This window comes from Balearica regulorum, chromosome 2 (genome assembly GCF_011004875.1).
Source record: "Balearica regulorum gibbericeps isolate bBalReg1 chromosome 2, bBalReg1.pri, whole genome shotgun sequence".
Taxonomy (NCBI): domain Eukaryota; kingdom Metazoa; phylum Chordata; class Aves; order Gruiformes; family Gruidae; genus Balearica; species Balearica regulorum.
The window spans coordinates 16,564,768-16,577,845 of NC_046185.1; the positions used below are offsets into that span (position 1 = coordinate 16,564,768).

General features: G+C 39.7%; 1 protein-coding gene across 8 annotated transcripts in view; it reads left to right on the top strand.

Annotated features, from left to right (window-relative positions):
- TRPS1 (transcriptional repressor GATA binding 1) overlaps positions 1 to 13,078 on the top strand; it is a 219,920-nt gene that overhangs the window by 53,093 nt on the left and 153,749 nt on the right. For 7 of the 8 annotated variants that reach the window (XM_075743454.1, XM_075743453.1, XM_075743458.1 and 4 more), the window contains 2 exons: positions 2,992 to 4,121; positions 11,938 to 12,541. In XM_075743454.1, the coding sequence (XP_075599569.1) occupies positions 2,992 to 4,121; positions 11,938 to 12,541 (1,734 nt within the window). The remainder of the gene's footprint in view (positions 1 to 2,991; positions 4,122 to 11,937; positions 12,542 to 13,078) is intronic. The other variant, XM_075743460.1, reaches the window with a different exon arrangement.

Below are 13,078 nucleotides of genomic sequence, written 5' to 3' on the forward strand. Positions count from 1 at the left end.
ATATGTAACTGAAAAAATCTGAAGTCAAGCCAAGACTTGAGCAGAGTACATGAATCCAAACAGTTTGCAAATGTGTAGGCTTCTTCCAAATTTGGCTGGCTGAAAGCTGAAACAGTTTCAGTTTATACCATCACTTCAAGTGCTCCCAGCCTCTTTGCATGGAAGCCAGTTTCTTCAGTTCTCTTTACCTGGGAACCCCCAAGGAGGCTTTCACTAGGTTTCGTTATGCGTGAAAAATAGCTTTTGAGTGTAATAACATTAAGATGACCATGGGTTACCTTTCACGTACATGTCTCCTAATAGGACACATTATTTTGAATTGTGGCAGGGGAAATGCCAGCCCAGTAATTGGGAATCAATTACAATCCAGTGCTGTAAAGATTGTGTGTCCCCCCCCCTTCCATTGCAACAGGTTAACACAGGTAGTGTGAGAATACTTAGTTCTGTTTTATCCTCCTGCGGTGCAGGAAGGATGTATTAGCATGAGACACAAATTTGCTGTGTAGGCCACTAAGCAGGATTACCACAAGTTACAGGAATGTCGTGATTTACAGTCTATTGAATAAAATGCTAGTACTAATAATATGTTTTTCCAGTGTTCAAAAAAGTAATTAGCAATGAACAGCAGCTGGGATTATTGTCATTCACAATTTCTAGCGAGTGTCTACAGAGTGTCTGCAAAATAGGTTTGTTATCTGTAGGCTCTGTGAAGGGACAGCTGGGAGTAATGGGTGTATTTACTCATTAGAGCCACTTAAGGTAAAGCATTTTGACCAGTTTTCTGTGCATGCATAGAACATAAGTAACTAATTAAATGAGCAAAACCAGATCACCTTGCAACTGACGTAATCGCACAGTGAGCTGCTGTTATTTTCTGTTTACCATAATTCCATCAGTGCTTTCTTTAAGTTGTCTTTCAACACCGTTGAGACTTTGAACATTGAAATAATGCAGCGGATGGAGACCTCAAGTGCCAGATAGCTGTGGATCCACTGTTGTCAGAGGATCAGGCCCAGATAGCTTTGTCTCCAGTTCTTGCTAGCCATAAAATGAATAAATCGAGATGTCCTTTACAGTACGGAAGATCTGTTAAAACATCCCTCTTCCAAAGAACCTCTGCAAAACCAAATTCATAACTTGATACCAGAACTTGGAGCCCCAGTTTAAGTGAAAATGTTATTATAGTTAAGTCCTAGCTATTTGGCTGCCCGACTCACCATTGCCCAATGAGGTATGTTTCCTAAACAAACAGAAAGCAATTTTCAGTTTATTTAAGAAAAAGTTTTAACCAGTGTATGGGAATTGTGCTTTCCTTAAAAAAAAAAAAAAAAAAAAGAATTGGAAGCTGAATAGCAGCAGCTCATTATATCATGGTTTAGCAACTCATTGACTCACTATACATGTTCAATGCTGATGGGATACAAAGGATAGCATCTCATTCTCTGAGCTAAACAGCTAAAAGGCATTTATATTATATGCATTTAAAAATGTTTACATTTCATGCTCTCTGTATGTCTGAGTCTTTCCGTATGGTGCGATACTGAATGAGCAGTGATCACATGCTTTCTTCGTGGCACAGCTGTTGAGGAGGAGAAGAAAAATAATTACACCATTTGCCTAATGCATTACAACTGAATCCTGCAGAAATGTAGTAATACACTTACTGGTTGGGAGAATGGAAGTCAAAGCCTGTGTGGAAATTTTATATTCCCTGTAAGGTATCATCTCTTGGGTGTAAAAATTAAGAATGTGACACAAGGAAGCTTCCACCCATGTCCTTGGATGTAGTGGTGTAGACTGGATTATGGCAAAAAGGAGTAGATGGCTGTGGATTTTTGGGTGTAAAGAGGGAATTCTTTTCTGGATGCTGTACACTGTTTACTATTCAGGAAAAGAAGTAGAGCAACGGTGACATTTTTGTCAGGAGGTTCTTTGGCCTTCAAACCAGTTGTACAGGAGCAGCAAATCTCCCCCTGATGTCACGGGCAGGTGTGGTGCACTCCTGGGAAGGGCAGGCCTGTCTGCTATGAGAACACAGGGTTTAATAACATAAGCCCTGGAAGCCTTGTTTCCTTCCTCCAGACCATTTTGCTCAGAGATCATGAGAACAGTTAAGCAGACCTACCTTTTTTTTTAAAAAGAAAAAAAAAAATTAGTGATGTCATGGACTTGGGTGTGGTAGGTTTCTTTGCCACATGCCATTTTTCTACTGTAGTTTTTCCATCGTTGTTTTACTAAATTGAGCTCTGTGCATGAGAAGAACAGAAGATTTCCTTGGAGAATGTCTGCACTGAGTAATCTTTGAGAAAACCGCCTTTTGTTTCAGACATCAGCCACTATGGCTGTGTTAAAAGGCATCCTGGTGGATACTGGATACTCCTGTAGGAATGATCTTTATAAGAATTGGTCATACTCTGACCCATCAAACTGAATTTACTGTTTCAAATCTAATTTTTGTTTGCTCATAATTAGAAAGCAATTCTCTTGGACTGTTAAGCATGAATATGATTAAAACATGTAAGAATATTGAAAGAAAAAGACCGAGGGACCGTCCTTTGGTTCCTCACCTGGTATAGACTCCCAGTAAAATCTCCTTGCAAAGGGTTCAGGGATATGGGAACTGATGATTTGATCTCCTACCAATGACATGATTTAGTGATCTAGTGAAGGAAGGAATAGACCTATCAGAAAAGTCTTGAGTTCAGCTCATGTTGCACATGTGTGCCTCAGTTTCCCCAAATAAAAATATTTAGTATTCACATGGTATATATATTCGTCTATGTGAAACATTTCAAAATCTTCAGCAAGAAGTGCTAAATACATGAGGGTGTAGGTATGGTATCTTTGTACGTTAGTACAAATGAAAATGGCGGTGACGGTTAGTGAAAAGCTCATGAATTGCTATTTCTCTTTTTTTTTTTTTTTTTTTCCTTCCTTGCTATTTGACTAAATGTCCAGTGGAGCTAAAGTGACCTTATTCTTTATTCACAGGTTACTTTAGGTGGAACCTTTATTGGAATTGGGCGGAAAACTCCAGATTGCCAAGGCAACACCAAGTACTTCCGCTGCAAATTCTGCAATTTCACCTACATGGGCAACTCCTCCACTGAACTAGAGCAACACTTCTTACAGACTCACCCAAACAAAATGAAAGCAGCCCTTCCCTCCTCTGATTCTGGTAAAACTTCAGAGAAAAACTCCAATAAATCCAGTCCTACTCTTCGACCATGTGATTCTGGAGACTTGGGGAAGTGGCAAGACAGAATCACTGTAAAAGCAGGAGATGATACACCAGTTGGATATTCGGTGCCCATCAAGCCAATAGATTCCTCTAGACAAAATGGTACCGATACAACCAGTTACTACTGGTGTAAATTTTGCAGTTTCAGCTGTGAATCGTCCAGCTCACTGAAACTATTAGAACATTACAGCAAACAGCATGGGGGAAGCCAGGCAGGAAGCCTTCACCCAGATCTGAATGATAAGCTTTCTAGGGGATCTGTCATTAACCAGAATGATCTAGCCAAAAATGCAGATGGGGAGTTAGTGACAAAGACAGAAAAGGGTGCGAGTGTGGCAAAAAAGAAAGACTTGACTAGCAAAGGAGCAGAGGACAGCATGGTGACAAGCTACAACTGTCAGTTCTGTGACTTTAGGTACTCAAAGAGCCATGGCCCAGATGTAATAGTGGTGGGCCCACTTCTCCGTCACTATCAGCAGCTACACAACATTCATAAATGTACCATTAAGCACTGTCAGTTCTGTCCCCGAGGCCTCTGCAGCCCAGAAAAGCACCTTGGAGAAATTACTTATCCATTTGCTTGCAGAAAAAGTAATTGTTCCCACTGTGCTCTCTTGCTTTTGCACCTGTCTCCAGGGGTGACAGGAAGCTCTAGAGTCAAACACCAGTGCCATCAGTGCTCATTCTCCACTCCCGACGTGGACGTTCTCCTGCTCCACTATGAGAATGCACACGAAGCCCAAGCGTCCGATGTCAAACCAGAAACAAACGCCCTGCCAGGGGCAGAGGGGCCGCTGACGCTCAAGGAGAACAAAGAACACTCATGTACCAAATGTGACTTTACCACCCAGGTGGAAGAAGAGATTTCCCGACACTACAGGTACAGTGACGTTTCAAATGATTAATGATAGGAACCCAAACAAACAGCCCTCCTTTAGTTCCTTCATTAAATGTCACCATTCCCCAAACGTTTGAGGAAACTGGAAATCAAAATATGCAGGCGTATAGGTATAAATCTTTACAGTCAGGGTCTAATCCAACATCCACTTTGTTTTGGAAAACCACCAGCTAAGTCGGTGGATTTAATTATACATTTAAACCTGTGCAAAGAAGAGGGAGATTTGGATTTGTGTGCAGATGCTGAAGTTCCAGCATATTTGAGGTTTGGTCAACTATTTTCCACCCAGAATCTTTTAGGTGCTATTTTAGTTTAGGCTTTTTACCAGAAAGCTGGCATCTTCATTCAGTAGGGGAACACAAATGGCTTTACTTTCCAAGATAGACTATGAATCCTTTCATGCTCCGTAACAGTGCTTCAATGTACTACCTTTTTGTAGTATTTTCCATTCCCAAGTCCAGCAACGCAATAATTAGTTTAAGAGCATTCCACTGCTGTTTTGGTGTTGGTTTCACACTGGGAGCAGACACTCTTTTGTCTGTTGATGTCATCCCCCAAGATCCTTTTGCAGATGCTTATTTTTGTGTTGCTGGTTTACAGTGTCATTCTATTTATTTTAAATGCTAATGTTCCTATTTGGAGGTGGATGCAGCCAGTCTCCTGACTCAGTCTGACACAATGTCACAGCGGCAGCCAACTCCCTGCTAAACTTCTTGGGTCAGTTCCTGGGCTGTTGTAAACTGGCAGTCCAGTTTACATCAGAGGAGGAGCTGGCTCTTAGGCTTTGTAGAGAGCAACAGTTATGTGCCGCTGCGAAAGCGATGTTAAATATTAGAAAATCATGCTGAATATGTTAATGGTTAAGGCTAATGCGTCAACAACAACGGAAAACTCCATATCTATCTCATCTAAAAGATCTTTGCATGGAAGCCAGCTAGAATGAAGACAAAAGAAGATACATTTTCAAAGCTAAAGCTTTGTTAAAAGCTCAAGAAACTGTGCCACGTTTAATAGATTCCAAGACATCCAAAATTAACAAAGGCAGACTGGGGCATGATACTTTAATAGAGATTAAAGCTGGGGGCATCCAAATGTTGCCCAACAGAGGGCTGCATTGGCAATGTATCAGGAGTCTATTTAAACAAAAAAAAAAAAAAAAAAAAAAAGAAAAAAAAGCAGATTGCTCATCTTTAATTTGGAGCTAGGGCCCACGGAGGATTCAGGTCCCAGCATGCAGTGCCCCATTTTTGATCCAAGTGGGCCTCAGGGATGTTGTGCGGATTAATTAGTTAATGTTTGTAAACTGCTTTGAAGATGAAAAGTGGTATCTAAGTTCCAAGCATTATTATAGCAGCTTTGAGCCATGCTGTAGAACTCCATAGGCAGCACTTTGTCCGCCGCTGGGGCATGGCACGATCTTTTTTTAGTGGTTAAATAACTGGAAGATTGAAATGGCTCCTTGACTGAAAAAAAACCCACTTTTATTTTGCTGCAGCTGGTAATTTAAGTTTTAACAAGCACGCCTAGTTAAAATCTTTTTTCCCAAGGAAAGGAGAAGCCATGGCTCTCAAAATTGAGTGCTAAGTCAGAGACGGGGTAGCAGGAGCTTCTCCTTTGGAGGGCTCAGCACCCTGCGGCTCCGGCAGCTCTCACAGGGAACTGCGCTATGGAGAATAAAGAGATGCACTTATGCGTTCGAATCTCAACTTGTTTGTTTAAAATTAGTCTATTCTGTATTTTTTTATGTCCTCGGTCTCTGACATTGTTGAGTACTCTGAGGATGTTGTGTAATTAAAGCAAAGTACAACATCCCTGTAACTGCCAACTTCTTTCCCCTTCTCCTGTCCTCCCCCCTTTTTAATTCGAGTTTTGTTTCTTTTCTACTGGTACTGCTGCTGTTTTCCCTCACTGTGCATCTTCTTTGAAATCACAGAAGTTAGTTCAGTTTGTGGTAGGTGCTCTGTAATGGCAAACACCAGCAGATTTTACTGCTTTTCTATGCCTAACCTAGTTTTCATAGTTTTGACTCTATCAAACTAAAACAAATGGGACTTTTGGGGCATTATAGCTTCTGTTTGTGTTATTATTATAATCAGGGTGGGTTTTTTTTTAATAGAAGTTTTGCATGTGTTGTATATATATTTTCTTTCCCTTTTTGTATTTCATGAACTAAAGGCACAGAACAGTTCAGATTTTAAAAAGTAGTAGTGTTAGGGAGTTAGGTGACACACAGAAACATGCTGATGGGGAGTCAGCTCACATCCTCGCTGGCCTTCTCTGTGGCTTCATCAGAGTTTTTCTCAATAAAGCCATTATGCTACACAGTACATATTTCTGATGTATTTAAAGTGCTATACGTGCACATGTATCTAAAACCTGTCCATTTATGTAATAAGGAGCCAAATAGGTTCTAATGGTAAACATGATATTGAGCATTAATATGGCAGAAAGTTTTCTGCCATTCATGTATTTAAATTTAGCCTCGATAGTCTATTAGTATCAGAGCTGGCTTTAGATGCTACTTACATATTTTGGTTCATGTATTTTTTGTCTGCATTTTTGATTATTTTTGGTTTTGAGTCATACGCATGAACAGCACGCTTAATTTATTTTCTTTTTCATTTTGTTTCCTTTTGGCTCTACATCTACGATTTCACTACGTCTGCTAGCTAAAAAATTTCCTATGTCCCAGTATTATTCCTTTGCAGCCATGTATTTGCAATAATATTAGAATGTGCAAAAGTGGTTCTTTCCAAGTTTTCTGTCTACAAAAACGTATACATATTTACACTTAATGCTCATTCAATATTTCTTGACATGATTATTTGAGAACTGTTCAGTTAAATTTGAAGTTAATGAATCATATTGCACTTGAGTTTACTTGTATTTAAACCTCACTAAAATGTGCTCACTCAAATAAATCCCCAGAAGGTTTATTGGCCTCCATTTTCTGCTAATTCTGCTACTACACATTTTTCATTATACCTCTGAGGAATCATGTTCATTGTGAAGCTTAATTTTTCCTCAAAACTGTCTGGTATTCTGATGAGATAAAAGATGCCAACACTTGTAATTTAGATAAAAATCATACTGAGTATTTGGGGAAATTTTGCATGTCAGATCACTTCGTCTAGAGATTATTTTCCTGCTTGCTCCAAAATAATTAATTTTTAAATTTTCATTTTTTTTCTTAAAAATGAAAGAGGTGTCTTGCAGAATGGTTTGGGTTTTAATTTTGCTAAAAGATGTGGGAAAACAATGCATTTTCTCATTTTTTGCAAAAAATAGATTTTATCATATAAGTCCGTATTTGTCAAAAAAGACTTTGACAGAAAGTATTTGATCGGTGCTAGTAGTAATTAAAAATGCTCTAAACTCTTCTAAAAAAAAGACAGGGTAGTGATTCATTAAACAACTGCAAATTATAAAAAGAAAATAGAAAGACTCACAAATGAAGTATAAGCTTTGGCAATGGAGTAGAATCATTTCTCTAATGAACAAATTATTTTGAAAATGTGGATGACAGCAGTTATGTAGGGTTCTCTTTTGAAATTAATTTTGAATTAAATTCCCTACCTCTTAAAGGTAAATGGAGTAGAGGGGTAAAAGGCAAAGGGCTACTCAGGTCTTGCATGTCAGGGATGGGGCATTGGAGCTGCCTCCGCGGCTTGCACTGTCAGGCAGCAGAAGCTGGAGCAGGGTCTCAGCCCTGCAGATTAGGGAAATGTGGAGCCTTTGGTACGCTCCCCCGAGAAGCCAACTGAGGGCAAAAGTGTAAATTGAGGCCCACTAGCTCCTGGTTTTTCTGCAGAGCAGGAGCCTTCACTCGTTGAACAATAGCAGCAGCTGTGAGGACCTTTTCCATCCTCCTGACACCTTCATTCACTGCTCTGAACTTGTTTGCTCTTGCCAACGGCTTTTGCTCTCCTTTCATCTCAGCCTTGCTCTCCGCTCTGCCCGTTCTCCTCCCCTTTCTGTCCCTCCACTGAATTTTCTTGCTTGCTTTCGCTCACTCTTCTGAGTATTTTGTGCTCCCCGCAAGCCTGAGTGCAGCACCCATCCCAAAAGTAAACTTTCTCATAGGCTTATTTCTTAATGAGAAATACTAGTAATTATTATATTCATAATGAAATTCAAAACATGCAAAGAAATGGAAGTGATATGACAGCCATACCTTCATCCAGAATACTTTCTATGCCCTAGAGCCTAGGAATGTCTTCAGGTAATTTAAAAAAAAATTACTTGTTTTGTAGAGGATGGTGTTTTGTAATACTTCAGACTAGTTAGAAGTATGTCAACAAGACTTAATTAACAACTGGCTAGTGTCAGGAGTATCACAGCCTATTGGAAAGCTGAAGTAAAGAACATTAAATCCATCAAAAAAACCCCATCTAATCTCTCCAACTTAAAGATTTTCCATGGGAAAAGTCCTTATAGCACCCAATTCAAGTACATTTCAGTGCGAATAAATAACGATAGGATTTTATTAAGTTGTCTGAACGTAACAGTGCAGCAAAGGTTTGGCCTGAATTCCTTGACTTTTAATCTTGGGATTGGGCCATAAATGTTTTAATGTCCATGAATAATCAAGTCGTTGATATATTTTGTAGTGAAAATAATAATAATACTAAGTGGCATCAATGGCTGGGATGACATTGCGGTCTCGATGCCACGTTGAAGATGATGCCAGTTTATGGCTTGAACCTGCTGTTACTTTGCTTCAGTGGTGTATCAGCAAGATCAGAACGCTGTTTCCTTCTTCATTTACATCACTTTCTTCCATTCTGAGATTTTCCTCAAACATCTCTCCTTTGATCAGCTCTGTTGCACCGTGCTGCACCTGATGAGTTCAGAGTTTCCGACGGTGTAACAGTAGTTTAGCTGTAAAGTGTAACTTTAAGGTAATGCATGGGAGTGCTTATTGTGTATATTGGAATGTTTTAAGTTCCATTGCTTAGCTTTGAGGAGCTTTGTGCAGAAATCTAGGTGTAACTTGGGCCTTTAGAAACATGGGGTAGGTTTAAATTCTAGTATAAAAAGAAATCAAACATTGCCAACTTGTTTCCTTGATTGCTATCAGGGTGGGGTGAAAACAGTCAAGAGATGAAAACATTTTCTTTGTATGCCTTGTTCTGGGAAAGAATAAGTTTCCAACTTTCAAAAGTTCTTTAATAGTGATGATAGTTATTATTTTATTATTTGAGACTGTGACTTGTATTGGACAGTTCCAAACTTTAACTTTTTTTGGAGCTTGGGGATAGAATAGTATATAGGACAAACCCATGTGAAGTATGAAGATTTATAATGTCGATGGCAGAGATTATTTGTTCATGCATACTAGGAAAGTATATGTCCTGAAAAAAAAAGGCTGTCAGGTTACTACCTACCTAAGTCAGTCCTTGTCTTTTCCACATCGCCATGCCTATCACAGTTTCACAGGAAAATGAAGGAATGTTTGCATGGTTCTCTTTGAATAGATTATAAATAGTTTAAACGAACAAATCTTTAATGTAATAAGGGTGATTATAGCTGGGCCTCAGCCATGTAGTTACAACTGTGTCTAATATTCAGCTTTTATTTGTGGCCTCAGAAGTGTGGTACCACTCTGGTGGTGTGTACCACTCCTGATCAAAAACATTTAGCCAGTGTGGAAGGGGGGGAAAAGAAAAAAAGACAAGTTAGGCAGAAAAAGATCAGCTGTTTGGAGGTGTGATATCTGTAGATGAGAGCCAAGTTAGGAAAGGGGGTTAGCCATTGAAATAGCCAAGTTAAACAAGAGACACTTAGGGCTAAGTAGCCTCCCAAAGGATTGATAAACTTTCACATGGGGAGTGTATGCGGTTGAGCCATTTAGCCCCAAATGGTGTCTTGTTTAACTTGGCTTTTAAGATAACTAGCCCCTGTCTAACTTGGACTCCCCTGATGGTATCCCACCTTTACAGGGCTGACCCTCTTTATAACTTGGCTTTTTGTATTTGTAAAATGGTTTTGATCAGATAGCACTCTTTTTTTTGGTTTTGGGGTTTTTTTTTTGTTTTGTTTTGTTTCAGAAGAGAATTAAGCTTGGTTTAGAAAAGAATTAAGTTGCAAGAGAGAATATATTAGTGTCGCATTGAGAGACAAGCTGATTTTAATAACACACAATTGTAGAGTGAAGAAAAAGGAACTCAGCCAGAACAGGATTTTAACCCACGGCTTGCTCTCCCACAAGTAGATTTTGTTGCCATAAGGCTATGTGGAGAATAGCTGACTCTATTTTTTGCATAACTGAATGAGCCCATCCAGTCCCTTAAAATGAATATAAATACAGAAAATGACAAAAAGAAAACTGATATTGCACAAGGGCTAGAAAGCTTGATCTGAATGTGCACTCACGTCTGCGCACTGACACAACTGCGGGAAAATCAGACAATGTAAATAACATATGGTTTGTTTTTCCAACAAAAGGAAAGAAGGAAGACAAAGGGGTTTAATAAGTTTGGCAAGTTGTCCCTTCTAAGCTATCATACTCTAAAAGGGACATTTTGTGTATCATTCCAGTTCTGCAGATGCACCAAGAGCCAAATCCTGCTCTTACTGAAGTCAATGGGAGTTTTGCCATCGACTTCACTGAGACTAAGATTTGGCCTCAAAAGAATTAATTCTAACAATTGGAGTTGTCAGGGCAGTAACAGATTTCTCATACAAGTTTTGTCCTGTGTGGATAGCGAAAGGCTCGTTTTTTAGCTTGGCTAAAGACGCTGTTGTGGCTCTGAATGCCTGGGGTGTGGATGTGTGAGTGTGTCTGTAGGGAGAAGCTTTTGCAGATTTATGTACATTTTGATGAAGGGCAGGGACGGTATTTTACTCTGCGCTGGTACGATGCCGGGCGCAGCGGGACCGGAGCCTGACGGAGGGCTCTGACTGCTCCTGTGCTATAAACAATTATTCATAATGGTGTTACAGAGCTCATAAACAGTGTTCTGTTCCTATGATAGATACGGTAAATGGGTAACATGTTGTCCTCATGTAGCAACATATGCTTTACATAATTTAGTAATACAGTACTTTATATAGGCTTTTAGAATAAAAACAGGAAGACGCATTATTCCACACTGCTCCACAGCTCGTACCCAAGCAGTTCTGTATTTGACAGGAAAACGCAGTTTGTAGTGACACAGCCAACTATTTTGCTTTTTCTTTAGAGCAGCATCTTTTAAAGTCGTGTTAAAATGTCCATAGAGAACAAATAAGTACTGTCTCCTGTGTACAGCCTTCTGTCCTTTGATGTATTCTTACCCGTAAGTTAACCAGAGCTCCATTCAAAATCATCTTTGTGAACCAAAAGTATATTAAATTGGTAGAAAGCAAAGTAGTATTTTAAGCATTTGAACTTGCTAGCATAGATTTATGTTATACAAAGTGGTTTTTTATACAAAGAAAACTATCCTTTTCTAACTATTTGATTTTGTGTGAAAAAATGTGTTATTTCAGGGTTTCTACCATAATAGAAAGTGAAAAGTGTATTGCAGCAAACTGAAGAGGAAAAAATACAAAATCCCAGTGAAAATTACATGAAGTTTAGAATAATGCAGTGGAGTGTGAACGAGTGATAGGAGGGCATTGCAAGGCATGGGGCTGAAAACCAGCAGGATTTTTCCCACATTGTATAAGACACCAAAGTAAACCCACTTGCTTTAGTTAGAGGGACTCGTACTATAAGTTCGATTTATTTTCTTCATCTTGGTAGGTAGAACCACTGCGAGAGGGAAGGCCGAGGGGAGGCTCTTACGTTAATAAACATCTCATTTTCTTCCAGGAGAGTACACAACTGCTACAAATGCCGTCAGTGCAGCTTCACAGCTGTTGACACTCAGTCACTACTAGAGCACTTCAACACTGTGCACTGTCAGGAGATGGATGTCACTACAGCCAATGGGGAGGACAGTCATGGCGTTTCGTCTATCAAGGAGGAGCCAAAAATTGACCTCAAGGTCTACAGTCTGATTAATCCAGACCCCAAAATAGGGGAGCCCATATCTGACAGCATAGTGAAGAGGGAAAAGATAGAAGATAAGGAAGTGCTCAAGGAGAAAGGTTGGACTGACAGTCCCAGTGATGATCTTCGCAACGTGACCTGGAGAGGAACAGACATTTTGAGGGGGAGCCCGTCATACACACAGACCAGTCTAGGCTTATTGACCCCAGTGTCCGTTGGCCAAGAGCAGCCAAAGCCTTTAAGGGATAGTCCAAACGTAGAAGCTGCCCATCTTGCACGGCCCATTTACGGCTTGGCGGTGGAGAGCAAGGGCTTCCTGCAAGGCGTGCCAGCCGGAGCGGCGGAGAAAGCCGGGCAGCTCACCCAGCCCTACCCTGGATCCGGGGACAGCAAGGCGAAGGATGAATCCCAGTCCTTATTACGGGTAGGAAGCTCTCTTTTCCCCCCCTCTTCTCTTTTTATGATTACATGTATGTTATGTTTAATTAGGTATGCAAATGATTTCTTCAGTTCCAGAGTAATGTGGTTGGGTTTTTTTCATGCATGGAAAAAAAAAAAAAAATCAAGGCAAGACTGAAAGACTCAAACTTGTAGAGCTAAACTGGCAAGTAAATGTTCCAAAGTGTTTGCATAAAACAATGTATATATTGATGTAGTATTAGTAAGCAAGTGCTTCTGCTTTTGCTATTTAGATCTGATTGAATTTTGTTTAATCATTCCTGCTAATTGTGCAGGTTGATGATGCATTTGAAGAAGGAAGGTTTAGAACCCCAGAAGGCTGCACATCTGTTACACCAAAACAACTAATCACCTCTTATATTTTGTGGTGGTGTGACAGTTCACACTTAAGCAAGATTTCACATTATTAAATATCTAAGAATATAAAACCTGAGTTAAATATTAATAAAAAGTAACCTTTTTTTTGTAAAGCAACATAATTATATATCAATTTTTACACTTG